We start from the raw sequence: 18,176 nt of genomic DNA on the forward strand, positions 1-18,176 counted from the left end.
GGGCCGCGGCCCATGTGGCCACCCCCTTAATCCGGCCCTGCATGTAGTGTTTCTTATGGCATGATGAGACCCTCGAAATTTTGAAACCACCTCAAGGAATTAAAAACTCCTTGCATTAATCAAGGGAGCTCTACGGGTGCAAGTTCAATGGCCGGAAAAAAATAAATGAAAACTACTGCAAATTACTCGAAGTAAATTGGACATTAATTTATTCATAAAAATTACAAAATTGTTATTGGTTTAATTATACATTACCATAGATTGTATACAAAACACAACAACTACCCTTCTTTATGTCCTTAAGCATAAAGTGACATTGTAAATAAAATAAGGTAAAAGGCATACATAATGGCCCTGCTTGATTTTCATATTGGTCACTTTCCTCGCTGGCGTGATGCAGTATTTCCAAAGTATTTATATTAATACAGATACAATAGGAAACAAACCATAATGATGTTTTCACCCCAGTCTCATTAAAAAACTCCTTGAAAAGGCTTGATAGAGAATATACTATACGGCACGAGAACATTTTATTGCTTCATCTAAAAGTGCTTCATGAGCTGAGGTCACGGTAATTTTTATGATTTTTTCCTGATACAGAAAATTTGAGGAAAATGTATTTAAAATTGATACCATCGCCCAGTGACGCCATAGTGTGGTATTTCCCAATTATACACATATTTTTGAGCAGAATAGATTATTCTGTCAGCTATCGAGGACATTTTTGTAGGTACTCAGTTCACTCAGTGGTTTCTATTTGTAGATGATATTCATTAAATTTCAGAAAACTGCACATTCTCTGAAGAAAATACAAATTTAGATCGAATGGTGAAGCAATTGTTAAAAAAAGTCACAGTGGACCACCTTAACCAAAACAAAAAAACAAAAACTCAGCTACCCTTTCTCTTTCCTCTCGCCCCAACAGTTTCATACCCTCGTTGGACAGAGTTGGAGCCAGTTACTGCCGTCTGACAGTGGCGTGGCGTGAATAATCGATTATCGATATCTCGCCATTTGAAGCTATGGTAAAGAATCGATTACTAAGGTGTTCGCTGCGAACACCCTGATAATCGATCTTTTTTCATAGGTTTAAATGGCATAACAATCGATATATCGCAATTCACGCCACGCCACTGCCGTCTGAAGCAAAAACGCCGTATATCTGCATTTTCGCATTTTTCCTCGACACGTGATGAACTGTTACAAGGATTCGACCGGGGGTGGCTACCGCCACTCTTGATACCTGATTGCCACACTAGTTCTCATTTTTTCATATTGAATTCCCAAAAGCATGATGGAATCATTTAAAAACATTGAAACATGAATATAATAGAAAAGTGTTGATTATCCACGCTGGTAGGGACGGCGAATCAAAAATCGCGTATAATCGAAAATCGCGGATAATCCCGATTGAATTATGCTACTGGGCAGCAAAAAAAACTATCTGAAAGACTGATGTAGGTATTTTAAACGAATCTACTGAGAACTTGTCAAATATTAGACAGAAATGTAATTATTAGTAGAAAAATGAATAATTTTTACCCACCTCAGGAGAAGTTTTTTAAGTTATATATAATTTCTAGAAGATGTTCTTTTTAGAAATTTGTACCATAAAATTGCAATGTTTTGGGGCTACGATCCATTCCACTGGTTTTAGAATAATGATTCCGGCCGCGAACCACCAAAAAAAAAAAATCGCGGATAATAATACGGTGCGCGGATAACTGCAGCGCGGGAAAAACGAGAATCTACTCTGCCGTGCTGAGGAAAAACGCCGTATGAATCTTCAGGTGTTGCCAAATTCCTTTGGTAAATCACGAATTTTCTGGAAAATTTTTTAATATTTGTCCATCAATTTTTCATATAATTTTGTTCGCAATCACCTCAAGTTTCTGAAAATTTCAAGGAAACATATTCATAGCTTCCCTCAAACATACAATTTTATCGATGGAAAATTGACAACTCTCGAATGTTCATACGGTATTTTTCCTCAGCAAGGCAGTCCCGTTGTCGGTTTTCTTCGAGAAATGCATTTTTTTTTTTTTTTTCAGAAATCAGTCGAAAAAGGATAGCATTGAGATACGGCCTTTTTACTGAAGACGGCAGAGTGACTTAACGTGGCATATCGATAAACCAAAGTGCGAAACCATGCATTTCCATTGCAGTGTTTCAAGATTGCCGCTCCTATTTTATATTTTCGAGGGGAAACAAGTCAACTTAATAGCTTGAAATTTTTCCGGAATATTCTGCCAAAATAATTAAGGAAGTTCTCGAGAAATTACGATGACTAGTTTCCCAGGGAAACAATAAAGTATGAAAGTCTGAAAGTCGCAAGCAAGGATACGTGGTTTCGCACTTGAACCATCGATATTGATCTTGGAAAAATTGGAAGTGCTGAGTGACGATGAGTTTTTCCGTATTGGAGTTCTCGATGAGATGGGCTAAGTCTCTAATGATTCCTCTGGAATTCGCTCAGTCAAAAGATGAGACTCAATCGTCAGGTGATTCAGAGGGGAGCAACTCCCGAGTCTTGCCTCGCTCGTTTCTGGACCCATCGCCATCGCTGTTGTTGGTCGTCGTAAACTGCCCGTTCGTCTCGTCTCTGAAAATACCTAATAAAATACACAGAACGACTGAGACGCAATAAAAAACAGCTTATCGCCCTTTTTATATCGGTGATAACAGTCGAAAAATGTACGTTTGATTGTGAGTTTCGCGTCTCGCCGGCACATCTCTTGTCGTACCTCACTATCAATCAAAATTTGTCCTTTAAGGTGATTCGTCAAGTTCTAATGACATAGTCGAACTGACTTGCGATAAATCGCAACGATATAAGGTAAATAATCTCGACAGATTTTGAATTTTTAGCCAAAAAAAAGGACGGTAGCCCCTGCACATGAGCCTAAAAGAATCATTCTAAACCAAAAAATGAAAACCTCGCATTCGATACGGTTATCGAATGCGGTTTTTTTCTCTAAACAGGATTCTGCTTTCATTTTCTTACAGTTTGCTAATTTTTTGGTTTCGATTGTTTCTTTAGGCTCATGCGCAGGGGCCATCGTCCTTTTTTGGCTTAAAATCCAAAATCAGGATTCTGCTTTCATTTTCTTACAGTTTGCTAATTTTTTGGTTTCGATTGTTTCTTTAGGCTCATGCGCAGGGGCCATCGTCCTTTTTTGGCTTAAAATCCAAAATCTGCCGAAATGTTTTACCCCATTGTCGCGATGTATAGCAAACCAGTTCGACCACGTCCCTTGAGCTTGACGAATTACCTTAAATTGCGCGTTAGTTTTCTTCGGCGCTCTGAAATCATCCATAGATATTGTTGATATTCTGATTCGCAAGTGGCAATTTTATTGAAAAAGATTTTACAGTGTTTCTTTCTTTTTTTAAAGAAAAAATACGAATAGGAATTCTGAAAGTTTCATCTAGGTTTCATGCGAAGAATGTTTCTAGACGATTTAAGACCATCGATCTGAGAATCACTATTTATTCAAGCATTGTGATGTATTAATCAAAAAACCCCGTCATTCGCTGACGAATACCCCCCGCCTGCATAATTTAAATTATGTTCAAATTTCGTTGTTGAAATGAAAAAAAATGTGAGTACTTTTTCTCACTTGTGGAAAAACGGAACGGAACTTGAAGAAATTTTTTTCACTTCACTTTTCACGGTTGCTGTTAAGTCTATTACCTACGTCCTTTGTCTATTGCAACCACCTGCTTCCACCAATAGGATACCTCCATATTCTTTTTGTCTTCTTTGTCCATTGCTTAGCCTATCAATTTCAATAATCAGCCCGGAGCAGGCCGATTATTGAAATTAATAGACAAAGCTGACGAAAGGGATGTAGAGGGATTCTATTGGTGGTTGGTAAGTAGGTTTGAAATTGATTTGGGGCGGATTTTTTTACCTGAGGTTGAATTGTGTTTTCCAAGAGGAGTTTCTCGTTGGAGGGATTCGGGCTGGGGGTGGGTGGTGTGGGGGTGACAGCTCCCGCTCCGAGCCCCGACGACGCTTTTCGACGTGCCTCCCGTTCAGTCTTTTGCTCTCTCTCTTTCTCGAAGCGCATCATGCTGTAGCTCATGCTCCGCCCCGAGGAAGCGCTCTGCACTGACGTCATACTTGGTCGACGGGAACCTGCAGATCATAATCAATGCATCAGCCTCACATCTTCGCACAGAGTCAGAGACTCATAACCTAACTTTTAATAATACCTCTCATATAAGTATAAGGTGATCCAAAAGTCCTCCGCCACGTCTACAACTTTTAGGGTTCTGAGTTCTTACCCCTTTCCAGTAGGCCGATTATTGAAAGAAACAGGTTACCGCTATGCGGCGCGGGAAGCGCCTGCAAAACTTCAGGGATACTTCAAGCATCACGCTCTCGGCTCGTGACGCGCAAATCGCGCCACTTGTGAGTTTCGAGGTGCGTATGGCAGCGTGCGTACATCTTTTGGACGTATTTCTACCAAACAGACCTATGTGGAGGTGAGAAATATGGGGTGTGCTCTAGAGAGCTGCACAAGAAACAATGTAAAAGTGGGCGTGATTCCTTTTGAAGAATTGGAAAAGCAGGATTTTACATTCTATCAAACAGACCTATGTGCCAAGTGAATGCGGGATGTGTGAGCCGCGGGCATGGCAAGAGAGGTTTGTGGACAGGGCTCATGAGTTAAAGCGCCCCGACGACGATGTCCCGCCGCCGCGCCCCCGCGCCCATCCTCGTTCGTTGCCGCTGACGTCACTGTCGCTTTTTTATTCTCATTCACTCTTACGCAAAGAGAACTAACGAGCACACCCCATATTTCTCACCTCCTCACAGGTCTGTTTGGTAGAAATACGTCCAATTCAGCAGAAAGTGTACGTAAAATAGAGCGCATTTTGTTCAAAAAGTATAGAGACATTACACAATGTCTATTAATAGACAATGCTATATACAGAGAAGACAAAAGGGATATGGAGAGTTCCTATTAGTTAGAACGGGTGGTTCTAATCGACTCAGGTGGGAAATGATGGACTGACTGTGGGGAGTGTGGGTGTGGGGTCGCTTGTCGGTTGCTGTTAGTTAATCTATTACCTACGTCCTTTGTCCATTGCAACCATCTGCTTCCACCAATAGGATCCCTCCATATCCTTTTTGTCTTATTTGTCTATTGCTTTGTCTATCAATTTCAATAATCAGCCCGCAGCAGGCCGATTATTGAAATTAATGGACAAAGCTAACAAAAGGGAAGTAGAGGGATTCTATTGGTGGAAGCGGGTGGTTGCAGTGAACAAAGGATGTAGGTAATAGACTAACTAACGGCAACCCACGAGAGACCCTATATTGTATTAGTCCATCATTTTTTCCATTAGTCTATAAGAACCACCCATCTCAACCACAAGGATCGCTCAATACTCCCTACGTCTTCTTTGTCTATCGTTTTGCCTATCAATTTTAATAATCAGTCCGCAAGGTGGTTCCGTTAAAATTTCAGAGGTCCTCAAAAGTTGTTTCCTTACCTAGAAGCGGCAACGAGACGTGAATAATCGACTTTCGATACTCGCCCATTTGAAATATTATGGTAAAGAATCGATTATGAAGGTTTTCGTTGCAAATACCCTGATAATCGATCGTTTTCCATGGGTTTCATTGGCGGATCCATCGATTTATCGTGAAGTATACGACGACATTGCCCAAGAGCTTTCACAAAATTTCAAGTCTCTATTTCGATTTGTTTAAAACAGCGGGCCGATTATTGAAAGTTTGAAGCAGAACGATAAGACATCGAAACGCGATATGTTGCGTGATTAACATTGGGTTATGTCTTGTCTTGTCGAATCGACATAGATCCAATAATCAGCCCGCAGGGATTGCAGAATCTTTACGCACACCTTCTGCTGAAGTGATGTACGCACGCTACGCTGCCGTACGCGCCTCGAAATTTACGATTCGCGCGTCACGAGCCGAGAGCGTGATGCTTGAAGTATCCCGACGGTTTTGCAGGCGCTTCCCGCGACCGTTTTTCGAGCACAGTTCAAACCTCATTTGAAAATTTTCTTCCTGGAGATGAGGTCCCTTTTCACAGATCCGGTCACAATTTTATGAAACAACAAAACTTCCTCGCATGAAAAAGAGCTTGGCCATTCTTCCGCTGAGTCAAGAGACTTTAACGCAGGAGTAGGAAAGTTGAGAATGGGTCGAAACCCGTGATACAACTATTTTGACTTCTGAGTAGGTGGAATTGCGTAGCCGCAAAATGAAGGAGAATCTTTCTGCGGTTGACTTAAAGACTTTAACGCAGGAGTAGAAAAGTTTTTAGAAAATTACTGCTTACGTGTTGAATTTTAGAAGAGATTACTGCAAAGACGCTGAATGTTTGAGAAATTTACTGCGAAAGCGTTGAATTTTTAGAGAATCAATGAGACCGCATTTAATTCTAGGAAAATTACTGTGAGCGCGCTGGTTTTTTTGAAAATTACTGCGAACGCGCAATGTCATAGTACGTAGGCTGAATCCCTGTCTGCTCGGAATTGCTTATAGAACTTTCCACAACTCTGGTCTGAAAGTTACAGGGGTGATGCCTGATGCTGGCTTTGACTTTTGGATCACCCTGTATATTCTGTGTCCTCTACTGATATTGTCGACTTCCTTCTAATACTCACACATGTTTAGTTTTGGTACGTTCTGGAGAGAAACTACCCGAAATTTTTGGACTTAACTCTCTACAATAATGAAGACAAGCGATTACATATAATCAAAATTATTCATGTTTTCAACTATCGAAGTTGTACTTTCTCTAATAAGCCGAGAGAAAGAACCATCATTACGGGGGTAAAAATTTTTTCTCATTATTTGTCGTTTCAAAGTGTAGGATGATAAAACAAATACTTATAGCGCGCTGGTATAAAAGAGAAACAGTCAGAAATATTCAGTCCATGGGGAATGTATTGTAAAAGGGTGCGACGAAGGAGTTACTATTTGTCCACACGTTTTTCTCATTATGATGTACTGAACCATGATGACTTGAAGTATTAATTCATAATGTTCCAGCAATACAATAGCAAACTCAAAGTATCAATTTTCACTATGTTCCGGTTGATATGGTTTTTTTTTATCTTTCGAAAGTCTGAAGTTTATTCGCTACTGCAGTGTTTTCTTACAGGGCATGTTACGCATCCAACTTGGTGTGAAGCTTCATGCAAGATCATTTTAATTTGATAAACAAAAACAAGATGTTTTCCGCTCTGATTTCAATTAAGTGCTTCATCAAAATGAACAATCGACGCATGCTTAAAATAAATTCATTCAGCTCGTTCCAATAGTGAAGTATGAGCAAAAACTTCACAATACTTTTATTAAAGTACTTCAGCTATGTATAAATATGACTATTAAAATATGTCATTCGAAAAAGCAATCCTACCGGGAAGCCGTAAAGTATGGACGACTTTTCTTAAAATAAGGGAGGAAATTTTTCTAGATACCAATATCTACAACCGTCCTCGAGTTATGAATAATTTTCCGTCCTTTATTGTTACTTAAAAAGATTACGTGCCCTTTCCTCCACTTTGAGTCATAAACTATGTAAAAACCGAAGGTGATTTGTATCTGCGATCACAATGAGAATCCTTAGCACCGTGACATATCGATGGCTGAAGTCGAAAAAAGGAACTCCAATTTGTGACGTTTCAAATCTCCACTCTTGTTTTGCCTTTTTGAAAGAAAAACAACCAACAGTTTTTCTTGAAATTTTCTATGCATTTTCTCACTCACTTGGAAATATCCACAAGAATTTCAAAGTTATATTTTGGCTGATTTTCCTTGAAAAGAGACGACATGATCGGAGGTCTTGGAGGGTTGCAACGGAGATACGAACTTTGGATTCTGGCCATCGCTATGATTCATATTGTCAACAGTTCAAACCAACCAACAAAGCTCTGTGATTCGTTCTTGTTTCCTCTTTTGCACTTACATTACTTGCCAAGTTTCCCCTTCTATCATGACTAAATATTAGAGGAAATAAAAAAAAATTTTCTCCGCAAAAATGTAAGGACGAATACTTCATTAATGTCTTGCAGTTTTCGTTGTCGGCATTTAGCCCTGACCTCAACAAAGTACAAATATTTGAACTCCTCGGAGATCAGATTGAATCCCAGATTCAGATCCCACTCTTAATCTCTTCGATAGGAAGTGCGGCGCGCCAACGCACTTAGTTAACTCTAACTCGGAGCAACTATTTAAACTCCGCGAAATCCAAATTGCATACCAGATGAAATGAAGGAACTTTCGATGCGGCCAGTAATTCATGACAAATCTTTGAGAACTCATACGGGAGAAAGAAGCAGAAAAAAGACCACAGACTATTTTTTTTACGCAAAAACGAAAAAAAAAAAAATGATCAGCGAAGAGGAAATTTTAATTCTTTCCTTAAAGGAGTGTTCCCAAATCCCTGCTTTGATTGAAGTATTGTGATGAAGGGAGGAGTCTAATAATGAGAGGATTACTTGCTTTTAATATTTTCCTCGCGATGGCTCTGTTGCAAGTTCCGAACTTTACCGTGATTGGGGTGTGTGAGCGATGGCTCTCTGTAATTATTTTGTGCTTCACATTATTTAAAATCATTTCATTATTATTTAATATCAGCAGGGAAGGGAAATGTTTTTCAGATGAAATTTGCACTTAGATAGGTATTCATACAAAGAAAAAAAAGAGCCCCATCTGAGAAGTTTGACGACAGACAGAGGAGCTGAAGGATCTCGCTTTCATTGAATGTTATTTACAGACTGAGGTAATTAAATTTTGCGGCAAAAAATAAATAAATCAAATAGAATTGAATAAACAGCTTAAGCTAAAATAGAATAGCTAAAGAGTATCCAAATTTTATGTTTCATGAAACTTCTCAGTTTACGAAATTGACAAGCAGAAATTGCGACCCTACAAAAAAATTGAACCTACTTTATACATATTTTATTTTTACTGCTACTTTTGCTACTTTTACAGGATGCATAAATCACTACTATCGCAGAATTTGTATCATTACTAAATTATACAAACAAAATGGATTTTTTTTTTTTAAATTTTGTATTTCTGTTCATCGTTTGATTTTCTTACTAAACTAAATTGAAGCTAAATACAAATTATGAGCAACTTTTTCCTAGAAAATTTCTTCAATACGAAAAATAAAAATGTCTAAGCCAAAACTAATTGTCACTAGTCACTAGGCAAAGGAAATTATCTACGAGGGGAGTCTTTGAGGGAGAAAAGGGCCGGCGTATATTTTCTAATAAAGCGCTATATATTAAGGATTTTAAGTTTCTTTTGATCCTTTTGTAGGTAGACACTTTTCTCTACTAAATAGCATCAAATATTATCCAGATGGTAAAAATCAGATCCTATTTACTATCATTCTTGCAAAAACTTACGGTGCAATTTTTGAGAGGCAGATTTTACAAACGTTTTCGCAACTGTACACGGCCTGCAAGAAATTCGTTTTGAAATTATTTCACATCATGATGCGAATAGGAATTTAGAGATTTTTTTCATCTTAGAAGGATTGAACTTTCTAAGGACATGCATTTTTCCTTCTGCGTTCCGTTTTTAACGGTCATATGGGCAGTGAGTAAGTATGTATCGATTTCCCTAAGGAAGTTCTCAATAAATTACAATGACTAGTTTTCAAAAAAAAAAAAAAAAAAAAAAAAGTCGCAAACAGATATACGAGGTTTCGCAGTTTGGTCATAGAACCACGTACCCACTAACATTCTGTTTCATCCGTGTGATCTAAATTAATTTTCTCTGCGAAACAGACTCTTCCGTATTCGTTCTCATCCAATAAAAGTTACGATAAATTGTTTTTGATTGATTTCCTTTTGAGAGACGGACTCATAACCTCCTCCCCCCTCCCATGTATTTTGAAATTGGTAGGGTCGACTTTCAGAATGAGCCTGAAATCACAACGCATATGGAGACTCTGAGATAGGAGTCAAAAGAGTGGGAGAGAGGTAGTATTCTCTACTTGGAACCGAAAGTGATGAGAACAGGCGGTTCTGGAACTTCATGCTCCGGGGTGCCACATTCACTCGATCACTAGTGGAGGGGGGGGGGGGCTTCACGATGTCCCCCCCCCCTCCCCCGATTTTTTATTTATAATTTCCTTACTGTAAATGCAATTTTTATTTGAGGAATAGCTTTCATAATATATAGGCAGTGTGATTTCAGCTTTGAAGAGGAACCAAGGGTATGCAGTGAATCACTCTGTACGAGTACAGTATTCGAAAAACGGAGAATCTTATCATTTATGGAGTAAAAATGTTGTAATTTTCCCCTATTTCTCTCATTATTATTCCAGGTTTTTAGATTCCACCAACCCCTTCACGCAGTGGCGTGGTGTGCTCTACGATATATCGATTGATCTGCTAGTTAAACATATAAAAAAGGATCGACATACAGGGTGCTCGCATCGAACACCTCAATAATCGATTCTTCTCCATAGCTTCAAATGGGGAATAGCGATAGTCGATCATTCACGCCGCGCCACTGCCTTAATGGTTCACTCCTTCACAGTTTCGGTTTGTGTTCAATTTTTGCTAATGGAGGTCTTCGAGATTTGTAATTCACGCGCTTCTCTGACGTAAAATTTTGCGAAAACATGATAGTGCCACTAATTTTCTTTAAATCAACTCCAAGCTCAAAAAAGCTCTCAAAGTTGAAGCAGTATTAGAGGAGATCCCCCCCCCTCGCCCCCCGCTACGCTGAGAGTCCACATTTATATGAGGAGCTTGGAGGACAAGGCGCATAAGTGCAGTTTTTGCTGTTTCGGGAAACACGCGTTCGAAGTTGTTTAATTATATGGATCCTCATAGCGGACGGAAAGTTTAAACTGACTTTTTTATGCTTAAAAATTGAAATTTGGTAGCCACTTTCTCTCAGAAAATACAGTAAGACTTGTTTCACCTGAAATAATGTATAACTCAATTTTTTCAAAAACTGCACTTACGCGCCTTGTCCTCCAAGTCCCGCATACCTAGTCAAACTCTCCATGAGTGGCTAGGGATCAAATACATTACCAGGATTGCCGTGGTTCCGGCTTTTGAGTCCCCAAACAAGGTGACAACCCTGCTAATGTATTTGATCCCTATAACTGTGCTTGGAAAGTTTGACTAGATAACCTGGACCCTCATTGTAGCATTGGGATCACCCTTCATCAGGTACAGCTTCAACTTTTGAGGCCTTTTTTGCGCTTTTGAGTTGGTTATAGAGAAAACCAGTGGCACCATCGTGTATCTCGCACAATTTTACACTAGACGGAGTACTTAAATCGCTTCCTGACACAAGCGAGATCTCCTTTACTACAAGAGTCCACAGTATACCGGGCTGAAGAAATACGCCGTATGAGCAGCCGAATGTTGCCAAATTTCCGCTATGAAACATTCATTTTTGAGGAAATTTATATGTATTTTTCCTTGAAATTTTCAGACACTGTAAATTAAAGTACGAGCAAAATCGTCCGAAAACTGGGCTAAAAATATCCACAAGTTTCCCTGGAAATTCGTATTCTGTCAAAGGGAATTTGTCAACGACTCGCAGTGGATCGAGTCAATTAGAGAGGTCGGACATGAAATTTCTGACTAAAACTGCAGATTTTGATGTTTAATTCGTCACATTTTAAATTTTGAGAGGTGCTGTGACCAAAAATTTCACGAGGAAACCGATGGAACTATTTTTAAAATCTCAAAGTTCTAATTTAACGGAGTTACAAGCTTTTAAAGTTTCCACATTTTGTCCGACCTCTCCCATTGACTCGACCCGATGTGCGCCTGAGGGCTCACATGCGGTGTTTTTTCTTAGCACGGCAACATAATGGAGATGTTGCATGTGTGAGGAATTTCCGATGTGACTCACTGAAAAAAAAATCTTGGTGCATTTACTACGAAAAGGGTAAAATTACCAAGAATTCAGGGTTCTATTTGATCCCACTATTTTCTTGGTAAAATTACCATTTATGGAATTGGTAATTTTACCGAGAAATATCGGTAAAATTATTGAACTTTCTCGGTAATTTAACTGTAATAATTGATTACCAATAAAAGTGGGATTCTTACCTGTAAAAAACAGTAAAAATACCGGTTTTTAGTAAAATTACAAGTCTATCTTGGTAAAATTACCAATAATTGGTAAAAAAAGTTAGATGGTAAAGGTACCACGGACCTTGGTAAAACGCCGAGAATTTTTTTTCAGTGCTATTGATTGTTATGTAAAAGTTCGCGAGAAACACGATGGCGCCACTGGTTTTCTCTAAAATCAACTCCCAAGCTTAAAAAAGCTTTCAAGTTGAGGCCAAAATGGAGGGGATATCATACCACGCTATCCTGAGAGTCCAACTCTACATCAACTCAAACTCTCCATGCGAAGATAGGGAGCAAATACATTAGCAGGGTTGCTGTCTTTTCAGTTTTAGAGTCCCCAAAATAAAGTGACAGCCCTGTCAATGTATTTGCTCCCTATCTTTGCATAGAGAGTTTGTCTTGATGTAGATGTGGACTCCCAGGATAGCGTGGGATATCCCCTCCATTTTGGCCTCAACTTGAGAGCTTTTTTTTGAGCTTGGGAGTTGATTTCAGAGAAAACCAGTGTGTTTCTCGCGAACTTTTATATAACAATCAATAGTGAAATCGGAAATTCCTCACACATGCAACATCTGGATTCCTTGAGGGAGGATGAGGGTGATGATTGTCACGACACCTAGGTGAGCGTACCGAAGCGTGAGGGATGGGCGGGGTGGCATGCTAGGTCTGTGGGTGGGCGGGAACTTAAGCAGCAGCAGCAGCAGCTATGTAGTATCTACCATGAACATGATTATTTTGTGCGTTGAAGTGACAAGAGATGAGGAGCCGAATGGCGGCTATGCGAGCGGCACCTGCTCTGGAGGAAGGCACGAGGACGCCCCGACTTCCCTGCCGAGAGAAGGAGCCCGGGTTCACAGACCGCTGGCTCGAGGAGCGGCTGCTGTGCGGTACGAGGGCCGCCCCTCCATCCCGTTCAGGCCCACCACGATACCTGTCCACAAATCATTAGAATATTATTAGTTGATTTAACGCTGTTGGCTCCGAAATACACGGAGAAAAAAACCTCGTGCGTGGGACCCGAAGTTTAGGTCATATGGATCTCTAAAGTTTTCAGATTGAGCATCTGAACATTTTAGGTCTAGCTGTCGAGGTTTGGATGACACATCTGAAACTTCAGTTCTCTTACATCTAAAGTACTTCGGTTTTCACATCCGAAAAACTTCGGTTCTCACAACTGAAGTACTTCAGATGTAAGAGAACTGAAGTTTCAGATGTGTGATCCAAATCTCGACAGCTAGACCTAAAGTGTTCAGATGCTCAATCTGAAAACTTTAGAGATCCATATGACCTAAACTTCGGGTCCCACGCACGAGGTTTTTTTCTCCGAGTAGGGATGCCACTTCAGCAAATCCCTCCTAAAAACGACCATGTTGATAAAATGTAGGGATCCTGTTGTTACCGACATGGTTATCAACATGCACCATCTTGACGAGGGACGCAGAGCACATAGAGTCGTAATGTAAATGGGAGAGCTGGCGCCATGTTCCGGTCGACGAGTTCCGAACCCGGTGTACGCCGAGCTTCGCTCACTTTTTCGATGAATGTTCCATCCAAAATGGCGGTGTGTAATACGTAGTAATTCCTATATTCTTTGTTTACATCGAAGGGTCGGATCCCTGTGTATCGAAAACGATCGATTATGTATCGAAAAAGTGACCCGGCGTGACATAGGAGTCGCGGAATTCGGGACCTGGAAAATGCTTTAAAGTGGTGCCGGCTCTCTCACTTTCAGTGCGACTGTACTCTATGCACAGTACCTAACGCTCTGAGAGGAAGAGGGGAAGGGTAGAAAGAGCGTTGCGTCATTATGTTTTTACGAGTTATAGGATACGGACTAGGGACCTACGTCATAGAAGTGTTACAAGAGGGGAGGGGGGGAAAGTAAAATGCCGAAAAAATGCGAAATGTAATTTATGAACGATCCCTGTAAAGTTGGCTGCAGGTGCTTGACACAAATCCATTAAAGAACAGGAAAAAAACGATCCCTGAGTGAAACAAGTACCATGTGTACATTGTGTTCACGTGTAATGAAATCACTGTCAATACTTGGGTTTGGGTCGAATAGGCAACCAAACTAACTGCGTGCCGGATCGTGGAGTATCACAGTAAATGAAGGCGCTACTGACAGCTTATCGTGTTTTAGAAGTCTATCAACTAGGAAACTTTTTTTATTCAATGCGAATCGCTGATAGTAGCCGACACAACTGGTAATTCGCTTTTAGGTGCCCGACCATCACTATCTGAGTCTTTTTCTGGAGAAAATATTTTTGGTCAAACCCGCATGACTTGTGCGGGCACCGCGACTACCGCGAGGTAGTTGGCACATAGGATACCAGCGGGCCGATTATTGAAAGTTTAAAGCAGCCCGATAAGACATCGAAATGCGATATATTGCGTGGTTAAGATAGGGCTATGTCTTGTCTTATCGTGTTGACATGGTTTCAATAATCACCCCGCAGTGAGAGATAGTTGTCTGTAAGTCGCAAAATTAACCGGCGCATTCAGATGTATGGCCAGGGACCGAATTTTATCGGCCCTTCCACATCCACAGTATACCTACTTGAATGTGCTGAAGACGAGTCTCGACCGCACATAAGTCCGAATCAGCGCCTCTGATTGGTCGGTGGTGCGGTTTGGACTTATCGATGAATGTTGCATCTCCATGTGTTCATGTGAAAGAGCCGACAAAATTTGGCCCGAGGTCACATAAAACGTGTATTAGCATTCTCTATATTGTTCAGAATTTTACACTGTAATTTTCTTGGTAGATAACGAAATAAAAAATACAAATTTATTTTAAAAGAACATTATTTGTGTAAACGAACATTACCTTTATCTTTAGCATAAATGATGGGCGTAGAGAGATGAGTAGTCGCATAGTGCCTGGGTCTCAATCCCACAAACAGCTTAAGTACGAAACATATTAAGGCGGAAAATATTGCCACACCACTGGCGACTCCTAAAAGACTCCCAACATTAGTTGAAATCACTTCAATGTCTGGAAAATGAAAATCGACAAATTAATAAGTTTTCCGATGACTCGTTCTTATCCCAATTGTATTCTTTTTTTAAATTGCTATACATTTTTACACTTTTTCCATGATATTTTCAGAAGAATCTGAAATATGTTTTGGCTAATTTTTATTTAAAGAGATAAAACATAATCGGAGATTTTTGAGCGTTGCAATATATATAACCATTTTTCGGCATTAGCTATGGATATGCGGGTATCTTAACCCTGGTAAAAATTGGCAGTAGAATTTGAGTTTGATTAAAAAAAAAAAACCATAGACCTAAAGCCGGCTGTAAGATTTCCAATAGCCTCTGTAGCCGGCTTTACAATTTCTTATAGCCCTCTATAGCCGATGGCGACAAAGCAACAGCCAGACGATAAGGTTCATGCTAAACGTTACTAAATACGGATACTAGGACTTAGTGCGTTTTTGGACTACCGCTCTTTTTGTGCCGTAGTATCTTGATACATTTTGCTAGGAAAGCTTTTGCTGCTTTTGAAAGATGCCTGTCATTCTTAATATGTTGGAGCGCCTTCAATTTCTTATGATACTGTGCAATACCTCTGATGTGAAATAGTTGCTTCAGACGCCGTGGCACGATGCGGCGCGGCGGGCGGGCAGAAGCGCGAAACGCGCATTGGCGCCTACAAACCTAACAGTGATACTTCACGCATTGCGCAATGCGTGAAGTATCCCTGTTAGTTTGTAGGCGCCAGTGCGTTGCCGCTCCGCTTTGTATTAGGCTCTAATATTTAATCTCGCGGAGTCAGCGTTTTTCAACTCATGATTTTGAAATGTTTGCACATCCTGTATGGATTATTCTCGTTTTAATTGATGGAAAAAAAAGTATTTTAAAGGAAAATATAATGTGTGTATTGTAGACATTTAGGTAGTTCCGTGAAAAACTTAGTGATTTCCAAAGCACACGAATTTCTACACAATTTCTTATAGCCTTTTATAGCCAATGGTGATAAAGTGTAAAGCCCGGCGATAGAAACTATAGCCCGACTGTATACTTTTTTATAGCTTCGTATGGCCCGGCAATATGATTTGCTCCGCTTTCTACAACCAGCTATATGATTTTCTATAGCTTTCTTTAGTCGGCTATAAGAACTCCTATGGTATTTTGAAACGCAGCTCCTATCGCCAATTTTTACCAGGGAAAGATAGATATAAAAGTTGATGGGTAAAATCTACACTGACCTTCGGAGCAAAATATTTTCTTGGATGGCTTGCTGAGTGTGACCGAATGAAAACCGGCCTTACACTGGCACACAGCGTTATGATCAACTTGAATGCAAGTGGCATGAAGGTCTGTACATGTTTGGGCATAAAAACATTGTTCACCTAATCTAACAGCTGTAACAAAAAACAGTAGAACAATAGTAATGCATCGTGAAAGTACTGACGCGCGGAACCGTTCACTGTTGTTTTGCACACGAAAGGCTGCAGTGCCGATCAAACTGTAGCATCAAATATTTTTTTAGATTTTTCTCAGCTTGAAATGCACGTTAAAAATTCAAAATGACCGCACCAGTTTCCGCAATTTTTTGTCCTGGTTAAACTTCCAATTTCACACTGACCTCTATTAGCGGCAATACACGTTTGACTGGTGAGGTCCAATATTTTATCACTGATGATATACGTGTTTTTGGATTACATTTTGTAAAAAGGAACTCTTATATCTGGCTCATCGCGTAAAAGCTCCCATTTATGTGGGGAACACAATGACACATAATGCTACCAGTTTCCATGAAGGTTTCTTGTTTGAATGCGAGGCAATACACTTGATGAATGATCGAAAAGCGGAGTATTCTGCACGGCAATTAATGATACAAATATTTTAACTCCGTTGTGAGCGGTGCAGTATCGCGCAGAACTGAAGGCGTTTTCGACTGGTGATATCACAACCAGGCGTGCCTCGTTTACGGATCGTATAAACCTGCATCTCTCTCGTCATTTATCTGAAGACGAGTCAGGATCCACCATGATACGATACATTTGAAAGATCATTATTGCAAAATATGCTGTTTTTAAAATTAAACAGTAGTTCCGAATTACAAAATGCAGTCTACTTGATCTACACTGTTAAAATGCTGATTGCTCGTTTTGCAAATGCGGAAGTGCAAGGGCGATTTTTTTTATTCAAAAATATATTTCACGCTAGGAAAAATGGGCACGATCAATACAAACATGCATTTTATGAGCACCAGCTGCAAGATTTCAAAAATCCCATCGGTTTATGTTTAAATATAAACAGAGATGAAATTTCACGCTAGAGTGCTTCGTATTTGGATACTCGTTGAGTTTATCCAGCATTCGTATTTTTATTTAGGTTACCCACGATAGCATCGAGGGCCGTCAGTTTGCGATAAGTCTGGACAAACCTCGAATTTTATTTTCATTTCAGGATTTGTCAGAACCGCTACAGATGGATCTCGATTTTTCCATAGAATGAATGTAGTAAAACGAGCATGTTGAAATTGGGTCTAAAAAGCATACCTATCGATGGTGAAACTATACCAGACCATGTATCTCGATTTGCGACATTTTAAACTTCCTGTCATACTTTATTTTTTAAGTAGAAAACCACTCATTGTCAGTTCTTAAAAACTTCCGTTTTTCCCTCTCTATGCGAAGAAAAGTCTATACAAATTTCAAGAAATTGTATTGATTTTATCTCATCCAAAAAAATAAAATGACAGCGGAGATTTTTAAACACCGCAAACCAGATACGTGGTCTGGTTAGTAGCCCTACCGTCGATATACTGCGGTGTTTGAAAACTTCTGCTATTATTTTACTACTTCAAGAGAATAGTGCCTGACTTTATTGCGCAAACATTTCAAAAATATTGTTATGAAAGAATGGGAAGAAATAAAAAAAAATTGTTTTTGTAAAAAAAAGTATTAAGATCTTCACTCGAAAAAAAAGTGATGCGACAACGTTGGAAACCGAGATACGTGGTTTGATCTTTTCACCATCGCATGAAAGTTTTTTAAAGCATATGAATAGATATTGAATTTGACTCGATAGTACGTAATAATTCTCAATGG

At 39.7% G+C, this 18,176-nt stretch overlaps 1 protein-coding gene across 3 annotated transcripts in view; it reads right to left on the reverse strand.

Annotated features, from left to right (window-relative positions):
* Positions 1-730: 730 nt before the first annotated feature.
* The window catches only part of LOC109031739 (uncharacterized), a 31,860-nt gene continuing 14,414 nt past the window's right edge, over positions 731-18,176 (reverse strand). The window contains exons 3-6 of one of the 3 annotated variants that reach the window (XM_019043456.2): positions 16,326-16,481; positions 14,939-15,106; positions 3,915-4,141; positions 731-2,612 (exon numbers count right to left, since the gene is read on the reverse strand). In XM_019043456.2, the coding sequence (XP_018899001.2) occupies positions 2,442-2,612; positions 3,915-4,141; positions 14,939-15,106; positions 16,326-16,481 (722 nt within the window). In that variant the 3' untranslated portion in view covers positions 731-2,441. Of the gene's footprint in view, positions 2,613-3,914; positions 4,142-12,827; positions 13,040-14,938; positions 15,107-16,325; positions 16,482-18,176 lie in introns of those variants that run through there. The other 2 variants (XR_011899825.1, XR_011899826.1) reach the window with 2 other exon arrangements.

The sequence above is a fragment of the Bemisia tabaci genome, chromosome 4, assembly GCF_918797505.1.
Source record: "Bemisia tabaci chromosome 4, PGI_BMITA_v3".
NCBI lineage: Eukaryota > Metazoa > Arthropoda > Insecta > Hemiptera > Aleyrodidae > Bemisia > Bemisia tabaci.